Source organism: Giardia intestinalis, chromosome 5, assembly GCF_000002435.2.
Source record: "Giardia intestinalis strain WB C6 chromosome 5, whole genome shotgun sequence".
Classification (NCBI taxonomy): Eukaryota; Fornicata; order Diplomonadida; family Hexamitidae; genus Giardia; species Giardia duodenalis.
This window is the reverse complement of record NC_051860.1, coordinates 1247237-1262674: the sequence shown is the minus strand read 5'-3', so window position 1 is coordinate 1262674 and position 15438 is coordinate 1247237. Positions and strand designations below refer to the sequence as shown.

At 48.7% G+C, this 15438-nt stretch overlaps 8 protein-coding genes across 8 annotated transcripts; 1 reads left to right on the top strand and 7 right to left on the bottom strand.

Annotated features, from left to right (window-relative positions):
• Positions 1-5: 5 nt before the first annotated feature.
• Positions 6-4217, bottom strand: GL50803_009807 (uncharacterized protein; the record flags this gene model as incomplete). Its single annotated transcript, XM_001705442.1, has 1 exon — positions 6-4217. The coding sequence occupies one exon, from the start codon at positions 4215-4217 to the stop codon at positions 6-8; it is 4212 nt and encodes a 1403-aa protein (XP_001705494.1).
• A 183-nt stretch (positions 4218-4400) lies between these two features.
• Positions 4401-7742, bottom strand: GL50803_0016574 (uncharacterized protein; the record flags this gene model as incomplete). Its single annotated transcript, XM_038045874.1, has 1 exon — positions 4401-7742. One exon carries the CDS (start codon positions 7740-7742, stop codon positions 4401-4403), a length of 3342 nt encoding a protein of 1113 aa, XP_037902187.1.
• Positions 7743-7777: 35 nt separating this feature from the next.
• GL50803_009803 (putative La ribonucleoprotein) lies at positions 7778-8824 on the top strand (the record flags this gene model as incomplete). Its single annotated transcript, XM_001705443.1, has 1 exon — positions 7778-8824. The coding sequence occupies one exon, from the start codon at positions 7778-7780 to the stop codon at positions 8822-8824; it is 1047 nt and encodes a 348-aa protein (XP_001705495.1).
• Positions 8825-8917: 93 nt separating this feature from the next.
• Positions 8918-9478, bottom strand: GL50803_009802 (Ankyrin repeat protein 1; the record flags this gene model as incomplete). The annotated part of the gene is made up of 1 exon (XM_001705445.1): positions 8918-9478. One exon carries the CDS (start codon positions 9476-9478, stop codon positions 8918-8920), a length of 561 nt encoding a protein of 186 aa, XP_001705497.1.
• Positions 9479-9669: 191 nt separating this feature from the next.
• On the bottom strand, positions 9670-10029 carry GL50803_0060210 (uncharacterized protein; the record flags this gene model as incomplete). Its single annotated transcript, XM_038046201.1, has 1 exon — positions 9670-10029. The coding sequence occupies one exon, from the start codon at positions 10027-10029 to the stop codon at positions 9670-9672; it is 360 nt and encodes a 119-aa protein (XP_037902186.1).
• Positions 10030-10134: 105 nt separating this feature from the next.
• On the bottom strand, positions 10135-11058 carry GL50803_0028962 (uncharacterized protein; the record flags this gene model as incomplete). The annotated part of the gene is made up of 1 exon (XM_001705446.1): positions 10135-11058. One exon carries the CDS (start codon positions 11056-11058, stop codon positions 10135-10137), a length of 924 nt encoding a protein of 307 aa, XP_001705498.1.
• A 140-nt stretch (positions 11059-11198) lies between these two features.
• Positions 11199-13256, bottom strand: GL50803_0015049 (Kinase, NEK; the record flags this gene model as incomplete). Its single annotated transcript, XM_001705447.1, has 1 exon — positions 11199-13256. One exon carries the CDS (start codon positions 13254-13256, stop codon positions 11199-11201), a length of 2058 nt encoding a protein of 685 aa, XP_001705499.1.
• Positions 13257-13348: 92 nt separating this feature from the next.
• GL50803_0015048 (ATP-dependent RNA helicase-like protein) lies at positions 13349-15319 on the bottom strand (the record flags this gene model as incomplete). The annotated part of the gene is made up of 1 exon (XM_001705450.1): positions 13349-15319. The coding sequence occupies one exon, from the start codon at positions 15317-15319 to the stop codon at positions 13349-13351; it is 1971 nt and encodes a 656-aa protein (XP_001705502.1).
• Positions 15320-15438: the final 119 nt, after the last annotated feature.

Here is a 15438-nt window from a genome sequence, read left to right as displayed (position 1 = left end):
TGCTCTTATGGCCTGGAATGGTTTGAGCGGGACGAAAATCTCTTGGTGCTCACCACATTCATTCGTGGCAAGCAAGAGTAGACCGTTCGTGGTGGCGGAGGTGCCTTTCCAGCCAGGCATAGATTAGTGGTGACTTCCAGCTCTTTCTGCACAGCTGCTTCCACCTCGACACTGAATGCATGTCGTTCTTGAGCTATGAAGCTCTTCTCAGCCATTTGAGCATACATTCGAAACTTAGAGTAATTGCAAAGCGGACCCATCAGTTTGATGATGTGCAAGTCTGCAGGGCTGAATGGTACCACGATCCCTACCTCCAGAACTACAGTAAGTGTCACCTTTCCTTTCGGGCCATTCTTCCTCACGATGAGGCCAAGAATGTCCTTATAAGGCCCATCAGCGACCACAATGCATGCCTGCCCAATCGTATCACTAGGGTTTTCAATCGGCATAGGGGTGTCAGAGCTCTTTGTCCCATTAACTTGGCAAAGCTCCATAACAGGAAGAAGAACAGCTAACTCGGCCAGGCGGAATGTCTCAATAGACCGAACAAAACCAACGGTCGCGAAAATGATGCCTCCCCGACTCATAGTATTTAGAACGATTCCCACGCCTATGTTACGATTTGCTGGCTTACAAACATAGGCCCCACAATCTACTTGCTCTGTATGCAGCTTTCCTGGGATATGACTACAAATCTTTTGGAAGGTCCTGAGGTCTGACTTAGCATCGGCAATATTTTCTAAGAGCCTACCACACATTAGACACGGAGTTTGCGAGACATAGTATATTGCTGCACAGGTCTTGCACGCTAGGTGATTGCATGGAAGCCGCACAGGTCGTATGGCTATGCGTGTACAGGCAGTGCAGATAAACTCAGAAATAGCGAAGCTAGACAAAAGCTTAATGTAGTTTGACAGTCTGCTGCATTCTAGAATGCCAAATAGGCGTAGCTCTCGCTCAATCTCCTCCTGGCGCTTGGTAAGGTCATTGAATTGTTCGTTGAAATACTCATTTTGGGACAGAGCCATTGCTTCTTGCAGAGTTGTTGTGGGGATAGGCAGGTCGGACCGCTGGCCTTCTTCTTCTGGTATAGGAGGCTCTCCATTGCCTATTCGCGCAGTGTACTCTACTTTGTATTTCGCATGCAAACGTGCGCGACGTACTTCCTTATTGTGGGCATTGATCTCGTCAACTAAGACACGCATTTGATGCAGAAAACTATCGGTGTTATAGACCATGGTAAAGATGGACAGTGATGTGATAGATCGATCGTCTGCGGTTGTGCTCTTGTGTCTTCCGAGCCTAGTAACAAATTGTCTGGGTACAGCCATATCTGTCAGACATAGCAGCGGAAGTTGGGCTGGTGCAGAGCTTTCCGTTTGAAGATTAAATGTGACAGTCAGTGGCGTTTGGACACGAAGTGCTAATCGCACAGAGTCTAAAGGAATATGCCGGATTCGACTGACATCGACTGTGAGCACTGTTCCAGACTTGAGCATTACCTTTGCCGTCTTCTCGCTCGGCTCTGTCAGCAAAAGCCCGAACGATGAATCTGTTCCAGAGTCCTGAAGAACGTGGACAGGGAAGTATTTGCTCAGATAGGGGTTCCCTGCTTTTGTGCCTGATATCGCCAGTAAAATCTTTGTGTCCATTGGAATAACCCCGAGGGGTTTCAAGTCCTTCAGAGGAAGATTGTATTGCGCACTAGTCTGGGGGTTAGCACGTAGTCTGCTAAAGCTTAGACCTAGAAATGTGATGGGTGCCCCGCAACCAAAGCAGGGCCAGCCGTGATGGTAGCAATCAAAGGAACAAATCATACACGATAGGCACCCGCATTGGAGTTGGATTGGTAGTTGCGCAACCATCTTACAATTAACACAACAAATAGCAGGCATCAAAAGCCATTCGGAAAGGTCTGTGCAAATACGTAGTAGGGAGCTGGTCGGAGGACCCTCTATCTTCTCCAAAGTGGTTGAAAAAAGAGTGGTCTTATCCGATCCAAAAGACTCTTCTAGGAGCATGTACATAGACGTTCCTTCTGACAGATTGTTGAGCATATGTTTGAAAGTGTGCAGAAACCGGGGTTCTATATAATTAATAGGACCACTTTCCAAAGCGGTTTGCTCCTTCTTGTCATAGTCTGAACTGCCTAGGGGTGGTTCTATAGACAAAGCACTGATAAGATTGGGGGCAGCGGAGTCAGGTATGCAGAGAGACCTGGTGTTAAGCCGCGTTCCTAGAGGGAGCGTTTGTGGATCCACAAGTAAAAGGTCATGCAGCCGACCAAGCCAGATTGAGGACCCGCATTGAACCGTAGCTATCTTGCATGGCATACCAGAGCACTTATTATTCTGCTGCACCTGCTTTGTTGTTATGCTTGACACCTGGGTAGAACGAACATGGATTCCATCGGCACTCTCGAAGCTAAAGCCGTCCTGGATGGCAGTAATAATTCCACATGAGTATGTCGCTATTTTCCCGCTTGGTACGAGCACACGGGCAACATCCCCCACACCCAGATGTACTTGAAGTCCCAGCTGTGAAGCCAGTTGTTCTGAAATTGTCTCATCGACGTGTGGCAAATGAGAAACATGAGCATCGCAGATGGGACACTTGCCCTCCCATAGTAGGAGAGAGTAGTACATGCACTCTGCACAAAATGTGTGTGCACAGTTCAGTACTACTGGCTTGTAGAGGGGGTAGCGACAGATTCTACAGATATTCTTACTTGGAATGTTAAGTGTTGCGCGCTTATAGATAGATTGGTTATCTTTCCGTGTCTCTGGAATAAGTAAGTCAAATGTTTCCAGACAAGCCTCAGCATCTCGGTCCACTGGATATCTATTTTGTCCAGTTGCATTAACCGTCACCTTCTCATCATCAGCGGTACAGCTACTCTCTACTGCTGGAAGGCTATCAATATATTGCATAGGATGCTTTCCTGGCTGAAGTCTATTATGAACAGAGATACTACCCTCAAGAGAATCATGAACTATGGACGATGGGGCTGAATAAGAAGCATCCGCTGGACGAGCCGGTGCAGGGACAATCGTGGAATAGTCTTGTGGACAATCGTTTAGCGATATTAGATTGTCGTCATAGTCCGCAATATCTGGTATGCCGTTTTCAGGGTAGTTCTCTGCATCGGGCATGTAAAAGGGAATGTTACTATTCAACCGAGAAAAAGGTCTCGAGAAGGACATCCCCCCTGGAGTCTCCAAGCGGGAAACAAAGGATGCATCCATCTTGAATGCGGCGGCCGAAGAGTCCTCATCACAGTTTGGAAAATGGAACTCTTTATCGAGCGACTGTGCTTTCCCGTGGCTCACAAGCTCAGGAGTAACGAGCCGTTCCAGGATGAGGTCCTCTATGACCTTACTATCATAAGGCGAGCGAGGTCTAGCTTTGTCGTTAAGCTGTGGGCGCTGAGAGCCGGATAGTTGAGGGCTGAGAGTAAGACAATCGGTCAGCGACTCCACTGGTGTCAAAAGGCGTTCCTCCATTTGGTCCTGGTTGCTAGTTACCGGCGTGTTATTTCGCGTTACAGTATGAGAAAGAGGAGATGGAGTAAGCAACACCGGACTCGGGGTTCTCAGACGCTCCAGGTAATCTTTAGGATTTCGATGATCTGGGTGCGTTGGAGGAAGGTCTGCTAGATGCAGCTTAGGCGGAGGAGGATTCATCTTTGAGCTCTTATACTTTTCGATGCTTTGCTTGTACTTCCGCTTTACAAAGCTGGAGGAGAGCGGCTTCGGAGAGGTACGGTCTCGAGGGGATTCGCCATCGAACTGAATATCTGGACTAAGTGGGGTAGTGCATAAATCATGTGACTCAGGAGTAACTTCGTGCTTATTAGTTATTTGAGGAGAGTCTTCAGAACATGCGGTTGGTGTTCCCAGCCTGGGAATGTTTGGGTCCCTTTCACTTCCAGCTAAAGAGGGACCTAGAGGCACAGTCGGTGACGTGCTAGGAGAAGCCAAGGGGCTAGGTAGTCTAGCTAAGTGAGTATCTGCAGCAGGGGAACCTATCTTTGGCAAATGGGCTGGGGGTCCCTTCAGCTTGCAATCCTTTTTTTCGTGCCCAGATTCTGCAGCATTAACCCTAGCAGGCATAGAAATGCTGCGACCGGCATCCCTCTCCTGAGGAGGAAGTTTTGGCTGCTTAGGAGGCATGGATTGCTGTTTTTGAAAATAATAAGTGGCAAATTCATTGGCCATAAACCCAGTTTACCAATGAGCAAGTCTAGAGTGCATCTTACAGCTTACAGATAGATACAATTATGTAGAATTCTTCTTTCTGTAGCTTTATAACTCCACACTCCGGTCCAACGATACTCGATGAAATAAGAATTAGAACCATTAGATTCTAACAAGGAACAAGGTAAGAGACGCTGGTTGTGCTCACAGCTTAGATTTGTCATCCATACATTGGTAGACAGAAAGAAACAACTCAGTTATTAGCGGCCCTGGAATGCACGAGGCATCTATTCCCCACATTTGTTTGCAGTAATCGGCCGGGTTCTTGCCATCGTACCTTTTCTCACTTGAGAGTATTTTTCCACAGATGTCTATAGCCGCATTGCACGCCTGAAGCATGCTGGCATTTACGTATCTAAATTCATCCAAAAGGCTGCGCATTCGCTGCATCATTCGATCCACAAGTTGCAAATCTCGTGTCCTGCGTAGCTGAGTGAGGACACCATAGCGTAGCAACCAGGAATCAAGATAGCTCACAAACCCAATTGCAATCTCTTGACGCTCCAGCTCCCCATCAAAATCCTGAATCACGTACAAGATGTTTGCAGGAAAGGGCAGAGTCCCAGCAAGCTTGAACGAGCTGGTAGAGTAGTACCTTTTGAGGGTCTCGGAATCAAGTATGACGGCAAGTATTGAATTTATGCTGTGCAGGAATATGCAGAGGCTTGCGCAACGCGTACATGATTTCGATACTGTTTTGACTTGGCGCTCAAGCATGCGGAGCTTTACGGATTCTTCAGCGTCCATTACATCTATGTAGCGTGTCGAGACCTGTTTAATGGACTTCGCTGTATTCACAAGTGCATGAATATACTCGATATACTTGCGCCCGACCAGTGGACCAAATTTCCTAGCATCTTTATGGAGTCGCTCGCCCTCTTCTTTAAGCGTGCCTGGCAAACTGAAGGATGACGAAGAGTCTGTATAAAGCCCCCCTGAAAATGCCGAATACATGCGTTCAAAAGTGCTACAAAAGGTATCTAAAGTGTGTAAGTATATCTTCAAATTGAGAACGATATAGTTGAAAAACGTTTCTCTTAGAGTTGAGGAAGTTGACATCATGTTAAGGAGGCGGAAATATGATTCGATTGTGTTAATTTGTTCAATCCACGAAGAAAAGAGAGGCATCCCACTGCTGCGCTGCAGGTCGGATGCATAGCTAGGTATAAGGGAGTTGTTAACGGATGGAGTAGTTGTCCTCTTAAGATCTAAACCAACATAGCTTTCGCTCTGCAACGGAGTTGTATCATAGGATGTCACCTTGAGGAATACATTATCTGACAGTTTATCCACTGTACTCAACTTGCTCAGGCCGTCAATGTAGGCGCTTCCCATGAGCATCATAATTAAGTCCGAAAAACCTATCCACTTCACTGAATGAAATCTGTAAATGTCTCTGTTTTTCGTGAAGCTCTTGAGAACTACCAGAATAGCCTCTGCCTGAAGTAAAGTGTGCTGCACGAGGAAGGAGTGCTCGCAGTCCTGGCTTATAATAGTGTTGGACTCGTAGTAGAGCGGAACAGAAGTAGTCCCATGGGTATCCTGCGTTGTTTTGATGGAAAATAGTCTCATCACATGTTGTTTGTAAAATGCCTTTGCTGGTTCTGCTAACAAGGAATAGTGCATTTTGGCTATGAAGACACTTGGTGCCCCATTTATATTAGTGCTAACAGGTTTATAAAGGGCCGAAGTGGCATCGGTGGTGTGCACGACTACAGGGTCAACTGACGTCAATAGACACATGGCGTGTGCTGGCGGAAGCTCTCCAGCTAAAACCCAAGCAGAGACCAGTATGCTCCCTGCCGTCTGAATCCGAATAAGGCTTGGGTCGCATAACTCGGAAAACAGGGTCATCATATCTTTTATTCCGTCAAACATGAGATCACAAGCGCGTACTGTCGACAACTCTACGCTGTCGTCAGCAAAAAGCGGCCTAAGGATAGTCTCATTGACGCGATAGTGATCAAAGATGGGGCTGATAGATGACGAGTAGGTGCACTGGAAATTGCTAGACACGCGTTCGCGCAAGCAGATGTTCGCTTGCGCAGCTAAGGTGCAGAGGTTTTCAAAAGTGGATTCATCGAAGACAGATGACTCTATAGACAAGCATGTGATGATACCAAATGCCTCTATGAAGCCTGTGATGACGAACAGATAACTCGTTAGTAGGTGGGTAGAAACCGTACTATGCAAGGCAGTGTAGCATGTGGTAACCGCTAGATCGCTAATGAAAGGTTGAGATGACAGGGTAGTACCGTGATTGAGCTCACCAGTTGCAAGGTAGATGCATTTATAGAACTTCACCAAGGAGCCGAAGAAGAAGAATAACGAGCTCTGTGAGCTGCATGGAATGTGGTCAATAGTGAGTTGGGATGTGGTAAAGCTATGGAGGAAGGTTCGGATTGTAAGACTTTGATGAAGAAAGGTGCGGGCCAGTTCGCTAAAGCAATGGTCCGCATGAGTCAAAATGACATCCATATCTGTCTTGGCCACCTCCAGCCCACTTTGCGCCAGATTGCTTGCTATTACATTTAGCTCAACGAACATCCAGGAGATTTGCTTGCGCTTTCCGTCCCTATCAAGGGCAAATGAATCTGTATAAAGTCTTGCACGAATGTAGTGAAAATAGTATAAAAGCGTTCGTAGAAATGACGATCCATACAAGAAAGACAACTTGTGCAAAATTGGTAGATCTCCCTCCTGTAATCCCGAAGAGTCCGACACGGTGGTATCTTTGCAGAGGCTGAAGACAACCTCAAAAGCCTCCACAAATGGTATGATAGCCTTCAAAACTAGATCCAGCTGGGCCAGCACAAGAAGGTGGATTGAAAGGGGGTTCAAGTCATCGTGAGTCACGTGATGCTCCTTCTGAATAAGCCAATCATCCGGATAAAGGTTGTGTTGCGTGTTGTACAAGGAGTAAGAGACGGCAAGGTGTATTCGGCAAAAGGAGAGAAACACGCGCATGTAGCTTCTCAAGGTTCGGATGGTGCTTCCTGTGGACGGATCCCTGTCTTGCTGCAAGCTCATATTTCCAGTCTCAAAGATCTTGGTAATAGACATGTGAAGAATGCATGGCTGTAAATCAAGGAGCACCAGATATACCAGGGCAAGTTGCTCTGAGGTGTACTTCTGAGAGCAGTAGCTTGGACGGTGGGGCCTCTTGTTCGCGGAGTCCTCAAATGCTTGGGTAGAGGCGCTCATCACTGTAATTTCCTCTTGGAGCTCAGCAAGGACCTGGGGTTCTGAAGAGTCCAGAAGTCCAAATATGGACAGCAACGCCTGCGCAGCATAGAGAAGGATCTCAGCCACTTGCTCAAAGGCTTGAAGAGCACACAGCTCACTCAGACTACTCTGGCTTACATGTCCATCAAACCCGCTTTCTGCAGCGGATTTTGAAAGCTTCTCCAGGAGCTTTTCCATGGCCTCTCGCTCACGACCCCAGCGATCCTCTGCGGCCTGGAGTTGTTGGCTCACAACACTCATCCGGATGAAAAAGAATGAAATTAATAGAAAGGTAGATGGACATTGGAAACGCGCCGCGCAACGCTCTCACGCAGCTTGAGTACTACTTCTCTAACTATAACATCACCCGTGATAAGTGGATGCTCGACAAGCTTCGAGAATCGACAGATCAGTCTATTGAGCTTTCCGTGGTGAACGACTTTCCAAAGCTGAAGGCCTACGGCCTGACACCTGAGCAACTCCGTGACGCTGCCATTGACTCACCAGTCATTGAGGTGTCAAGCGATCTTAGGGTTAAACGTCGCGCTCCCATTCCCGCCAACTACCAGCCGGAGCCCCTCACCCTCTATATAAAGGGTTGGCCGCTGGGGTTCACGGTTGATACCATCAGGATTTTCTTTCGCGATGTCCTTAAAGTTCGTATAGAACACGTGGGGTTGCGCTACCTCTCAGGCAAGGAGCGGAAATTTAAGGGATCTGCATTTATTGTGTTTTCGACTCTGGAGGACTGCGAGGAATGCTGGAAGCGCTTTGGCTCTCAGGAGATAGAAACAGAAGAGGCAGTTGCTCGTGCGAAGTCCTTATCTGAGTTGGAACCTGCCGCATTAACAGAGGAGCTGAGCAAGAATCTTATTGTGCTTAAGCTGGATAGTTGGAAAGCCGGCAGCAAAAAGGGGAAGCAGTCGGCCGCGTCTAAGAAGCAGATGACAATCACTAAAGGGATGATACTCAAACTTACGGGTATAGGGCGACTAGGGTTTGATGAGCAGTCGAATGCAGTCAAGTCTGACTTTGTACCCGTGTCTGACGCACCCAAGGACCAGGCTCCATCGCGGGATGTTCTCAAGAGCGTCTTCTCCCAGTTCGGGGTCATTAAGTTCATTGATTTTCAGCCTGGTGCAGAAGTGGGGTATGTCCGCTACCACACAGACCACCCTGCAGCAGCAGAGGCTGCGGTGAAAGAGTACTCTAACAAGGAACTTGTTCTCTGTGGAGGGACGTGCAAAGTGGAGTTACTAGCAGGGGACGAGGAGTTGCAGTACTACGAAAAGATTAGAAAGGCATCCGACAGCCTCACAGCGAAGCGCAGGGTTAAGCAGTGACGCTAAGCTGTTCACATAGTTGTTCAACCTGAGAATAAACGAAAATAATTAACTTTGAGGGCATCAATCGCCGGTTGAAGGGTACATCTGCAATTATTCAGCACCGAAGGTATCATATGCTGCTTCGAAATAGACCTTGTAGAAATGGTGCACATGGTCTATCATCATTGACGAGATTATGCCAGGCGTGCAGTTGTAGCCCCGTATTGAGAGAAAAATGGCTATATCAAAGTGACCCATTAAATACGCCAAATCCGTAGGTATCCGACCCTTAGCGTCCCGCTCGTGGCCCAGGGATGTCATTAGAGGCTGGACGCAGGATAATCTATTGAGTGCTACTGCATAGTGCAGCGGTGTTAACCGTTCCTTGATACTTAGGTACGCTTCATAATGAACAAGAATCTCCACTGCCGCAATGCTGTCGTAGTTTATTGCGATGAATAGAGCAGTGTAGTCATCCTGATTCCGTAAGCCATGCTCAATTGGGGCCAAAGTTCGCACCACTTCAGAGTAGTTGTACCGGGCCGCAACCATGAGGGCTGTGTCACCGTTCCACGACCGGGCGCCAGCATATGTATCAATGTTATCCCTCACGGTGTCCAGGTCTCCAGATGCCACCGTACAAAACCAGTCTCTAACAGAAGTCAGAGTCATGATCTCACGTTTTTTGGAGGAGCGCCTTAGTGTATCGTCTCATGTGGATAGTGTAATGCGTAAAAGCCAACGTATTCTGCATTTTAAAGAGGTATGTAACATAATAGCTTGTCGGCGGACGGTTTTCCGTCCTTTCTTTGCTTCACAATGGAAAACTGCGATCCAAAAACACAATCCATATTAGTGGCTTCTTATGCTGTGCTATTGATGGCTGCAATGACTGTGTGCATCTCATAGACATCTTCTTTGGACGCTGTCTTAAGAAACGCCGGAATTTCTTTACAAATCTTTTCAAAATCTACGAAGGATTGTGTCAGTATACCTCTTTGAGAGTCCCGAGCGGTACTTTCGGGCGCTGGATAGTTGGATGTATTGAGGAGAGGGGTTGCGGAGACGCTGTGCAGCATGATGGAGTTCTCCTCGCGGTTCTCAATAACCTGTAGTTTTTTGACATAGTCGTCCACATCAGGCCAAGAGACAGCCGGTACCAGCGCAGACGCCCCGATAAACCCGCAGAAGCCCCTCCAAGCGCGACGTCCAAGTGCTCGCATTTATTTTGGCTAAAGTCTATCTCTGAACGCTTGTTTACAAAGACATATAGATAAGTGCAACACTAAGGAGCTAACGTACATACGCTAAAAACCGCCAGGGGCTCGCTAGTCACTGTCTGTAAGGTCAAGGTTCCCCGTCGCCGGCTTGAGGACGCGGTTTATGGTAAAGCTTTCATCGTGGAAGGAAGCTCGAGATGAGCTACGCATCTTTCCGTCAGATATCATAAAGCTACCGTCTTCGCTCTCTATAGTGTGCGACCTATTGGCCTTGGACCGGGAAGACCCTCCATGCTTGGGGCCCCTAGTTTTGATCTTGTCTGAAGCGACGGCGAGGGCCCCCGAGTCGCCGATGTTTAGGTAGAACTCGTCTGTGTTTTCTGAGTCGTCATACCGCTTCTGCGTTCTGACGATGTCTATGAGCATTTCGTTCTTCGGGTGCTCTCTGTACGCGGCGTCGATCTTCTGCGCGGCGTCAGCGTTCGTCTGCGTCCTCTTCTTTTTACAAAGTATGCAGAACACAACGAAGACGACGACAAGGACGATAATCACGACCACAGAGATGATCACGATAGTGAGGAGGTTCTTATCCTTGGTGTCGGTCTCCTCAGGTGGAGTCAGATCCCCCGTGATCTTAAGGGTGAGAGTTTTTTCTTCGTTTTTAACAAGTTCTCCTGCCTTCAGCTTAGCGTTTTGCGTAGTGTTATAAGTGGCTTTAACGGCGGGTTGACCATCAATTGACCGACACTGATAAAAATCACAAAGCAAATTGGGATCATTGGTAGACGAATAAAAGTGGCTACAGTTAAAAGTTAGCGGACTACTAGTGGGAGAGGTTGAAATTTTCTGTTTGAAAGTAAGTGTCTTCCCGCAAGGGAAAGAAACGTAAATCCATGAATTAGTAGTGCATGCAGAGCTACCACCAACTTGTATATTAAATTCCTTATTACTAGTAACATTAGCATTACCACCAGATAGGCAGTCTGCCGAACAAGATACGGCGACGATTGCGAGTAGCACTGGCGAAAACATTTTTTTAAACTGCCGACTTATACCAGCACACAATTATTAGAACTGCATGTGCACGTCAGGTGTGTAGACAATGGAATGGCACCCTTCTGAGGCGCGTGTGGGTATGTTGTACCAAGGCCGGCACATCTCTTTGCCGTTGTTTACTTCCGTTTTCCCGTACAGTTAACATCTTGTCGTGGGGAGGTGACATCTTCGTAGGGCCGCAAAAGATCGACGCACTCAGTGTGTCCTCGTTCGAGAGCGAACTTCAGGGCCGTGCGGCCATCCTGCTTCCTTAGCCCTGCTTCAGTGGCACAGAGTACACGAACGCACTCTGTATGGCCGGCCTCTGCAGCGCACATCAGTGCACTCTTCCCATCCGGCCGTACGAGCTTTCCTTCAGCACGAAGAAGAACCTGCGCACAGTTTGACTTGCCAGCCCGCGCAGCCTTCATCAGTGCTGTTTCTCCCAGGGTATCGCGCTGCTTTCCTTCGACGTCCATTAGAATCTTACAGACCCCGTCACTGCCATGAGCTGCTGCGACCATGAGCGCGGTCCATTCCATGTTGCCCCTGAGTCCAAACTCAGCGTTTCTTAGTGCTCTTGCCACGGTGACATTTCCCTGTTGTGCTGCCTCCATCAAAGCCGACCACCCATTCTTCATCACAAGCTTCTGTTCTTTGTGCACTAGTTGCATGGCTATGTCTGTCTGCCCATAACGTATAGCCAGAATCAGTGCTGTGGTGCCTGCCACATCCTGAACGCCATACGACTTGTTTACCAGGAGCTGTGCAACGTCTTTACGCCCGTCCTTTATCAAAAGCATCAGCGATGTTCTTCCAATTGAGTTCACCACACGGCCCTCAACTTCTCCGAGAAGCAAGAGCATTTGCTTATTTGGCTCCTTCTTCGCACATGCATAGTGCAAAGCGGTACGTCCACTCTTGTCCATCAGTCCAGACTCTAAGGGGGCGAGGATCTTTACCGCCTCTATTCTGTCCATTATAACAGCGTGCATTAATGCTGACCGGCCAGAGCTATCTGTCTTACGGGCCAGCGTTTTCGAAAGGTTTCGGATGTCTGTGATATTATTCTGTCTGACAGCAAGAATAAGGTCATCTATTGATGGATTATTCTGCGGAGGGACTTTGCGAGGACGCACATCCTCAACAGGCGGGGGGCTCATTGGTCTACTCTGAGGAAGGCGGCGCTGTTCTTGTTGTGAATTGCTGGTGCTCCACTTGAGATGCGCGAACGGCGAGGGCGAAGCTGAAACCGCCTGCTTCACGGGGGTCTGGGGCGCATTGGGCACGGGGACCTCCTGGGGTATAGGCTTCCCCTTCTCGGCCATCATCTGCTTGAACTTATCGAGCTCCACGCGCACTCTATCGATGTGACAGATTTCTGCAGCAGATATGCGAACAGTGGGATCCACTTGAAGCATTGCTTTGAGCACTGTCTCTAGCTGCTCGCTATATCCGTGATGTTGAATGATTAGGGACTCAGAACTGAATTCCTTGTGTTTGTTCGCCAAGTCAGATATGTTCTTGGCACGAAAGAGCAATGTCTTCGTACACAGCTCGTAGATGGTGCATCCGAGTGACCAAATATCAACCTTTTCATCGTAGGATTTCATGCTAGCAATCTCGGGGGCAAGATATGCGACGGTCCCCACGATTGTTCCCGTTGCCTTACGCTCTTCGAGAGCCCTGCAGATACCGAAATCCGAGAAAACAACTCTGCCATCATCGCTGATCAGGATGTTTTCAGGCTTTATGTCTCGATGAATTACAACCCCAAACTCGATCCCCTGGGCACGTGTCTTGCTGTGGCAGTACGACAGGGCATAGGCAAGTTGTGAAAGAATCGCCCATATGCTTTGCTCTGAAACAGATGCCTTAGTGACCCTCTTTTTGTTAATGTAGCTGTGTAGGTCACCCTTGGTGAAAATGTCCATTATGATACCGAACTCCTTATTTTCGTGATCATCGTATGCTTCATGATAGTTTATAATCCCGGGGTGATGAACAGATGTAAGAAGCTCTATTTCTGACGTCTGCATGTCGTACAGTTTGGTGCTCATTCCATGATACGCAACAAGCTTCAAAGCATAGAACTCTCCTGTTCTCCGATGTTGGACCTTATATACCTTTCCAAATGATCCTCTCCCCAGTTCCTCGAGCCTCTTGTACAACTTGTCCGGAGATCCGTCAATCATATGCACTCACGAATATTTCCTAATGTATGTTGATAAATGTAAAATGCAACAATCCAAGGGTCAGGGACACTCCCAGTCAGACCGTTTACAACTTAATATCTTCCTCGGTCTCCGCCGTAGCCGCCACGTCCACCACCGTAACCTCGATCGCCGCCATAACCTCGATCTCCACGACCACCGCCGCCGCCGCGGCCACCACCACCTCTGCGCGCGCTCTTGGCGTTGCGCTTATCACTGAGCATTTCGTCTATGGTCCTGTTGAACCAATCCGGTATGGGCTGTTTCGTGTCCATCATCTTTCTGCGTATATCTTTCAGGGCGCCCACATTGTCTCGATCAGGGCAGACAAACGTCACTGCCAGACCAGGCCTGCCAGCGCGCCCTGTTCGACCGATCCGGTGTGTGTAGTCATCGACATTTCCAGGCAGGTCATAGTTCAGAACGAGCCTGACGTTAGGGATGTCCAGTCCTCGCTGTGCAACGTCAGTACCAATGAGGATGTTGGTGCGGCCAGCCTTGAAGTACTTGAGATTGTTTTCCCGCTCTTTTTGGGTCATATCGCCATGTATGACGGCAACTCTATATCGCATATCATCAAAGTACCTAAAGATGCGATCCGCCTCTGACTTGAAATTTGTGAAGACAATCGTTTGATATTGAATAATCCCGTCTTTATTGAGAGTGTCATGGCGTGCAGCATGGCTATCAGGATAGGTAGCGTTCATCGCCTCGTTAAACTCCTCAGAGATCCCAGCCGTGCTAGAAACTGTAGAGAGGGATGGATCCTGCTCCTTGTCGGTGCCGTATACCTCTATGAGCATGTTGTTCAAGTCGGCATTCTGCCCCGTTATATACTCTGTCAGAAGCCGCAGTTTGTCATTGCTGCGCTCAACCAACACAACGCGCTGCGCCAGATTCGGATTGGAAGACCCTATCTGTCCTACTGTGATGGAGACAAGTCTGTCTTGGCGAAGAAACTCCATTGCAAGGTTCTTGATCTCCTTGGGAAAGGTGGCAGAGAAGAGGAGGGTCTGCCGCTCTATCTGGTGCGTGATGTCAGGATTGCTGGGATCTTGAACAGAGTGGTGGATGGGAGGGAGCTCGTGCAAGATGTCACGAATCTGAGGCTCGAACCCCATGTCAAGCATCCGATCGCACTCGTCAAAGACAACAAAGCGGACATACGTTGTCTCAACGACCCCCTGCTTAATAAAGTCGAGAAGCCTCCCTGGAGTGGCCACGAGTATGTCACAGCCCATTTGGAGCGCATCCCGCTGGGGGCCAGAGGGATCTCCGCCATAGGCAACTCTCGTGAGTATCGATGTTCCATAGCTAAGCATCCAGCTCGCCTTGGCAGTCTGCTGGACAAGTTCACGCGTGGGAGACATGATGATGCAGAACGGATACGCCCTGCTGCCCTTGGCGTTAAAGCGGAAGTCTCTGTCCTCGTGGTGTCCTGGAGACATGGTGTAGAGCTTCAGCTTCTCCGTGGCTATGCGATGGAGAATGGGGATTATGAACGCACAGGTCTTTCCAGAACCAGTCTGGGAACAAGCCAAGAGGTCATACCCGACCATCCCCGTGGGGAGGGCGTGCTTCTGGATTGGTGTTGGCTGGAAATACTTTGCACGAACTGTGTTCTGATAAACCTCTGGGTCCAGGTCAAACGGCTCTCGTGAGAGGTCCTCGAATGTGGCAATGGGTGCGACCTCCTTTATTGCCCGAGCGAAATCGACTGAAACCTTAACGTCCTGGTAAATGGAGTAATCGCGCTCCCCCGTCTGCAAAGCCTCCGTTCCAACCTTTTGTCCAAAAAGCTCCTCTTCAGTAAGTGCAGGGTACAGATTTTCATGGCGGCGATGGAGATCCCCGGGATTCCCCGCACGGTCGTCGTAGCTGCCACGCCCACCGTATCCTCCGCGTCCTCCGCCATAGCCCCTGCGATCATCGCGCCTGCGGCCTCCTCCATAGCCTCCGCGTCCCCCGCGGTCATCACGGCGCCCATAACCCGGGCCGTCGTCGTAGTCTCTCTTGAAGCCGGTGCGCTCGGGGTAGCTCGACATTGTATTTATTTCTCTCCCCTCCAAATCTTATGACCAAGTAGTAGATATGCTATTAGCAATTTTTACTTGCAATTTCTTAGGATGCCAATTTCGGCAGTTTATTTGCAGCAGACCACGTT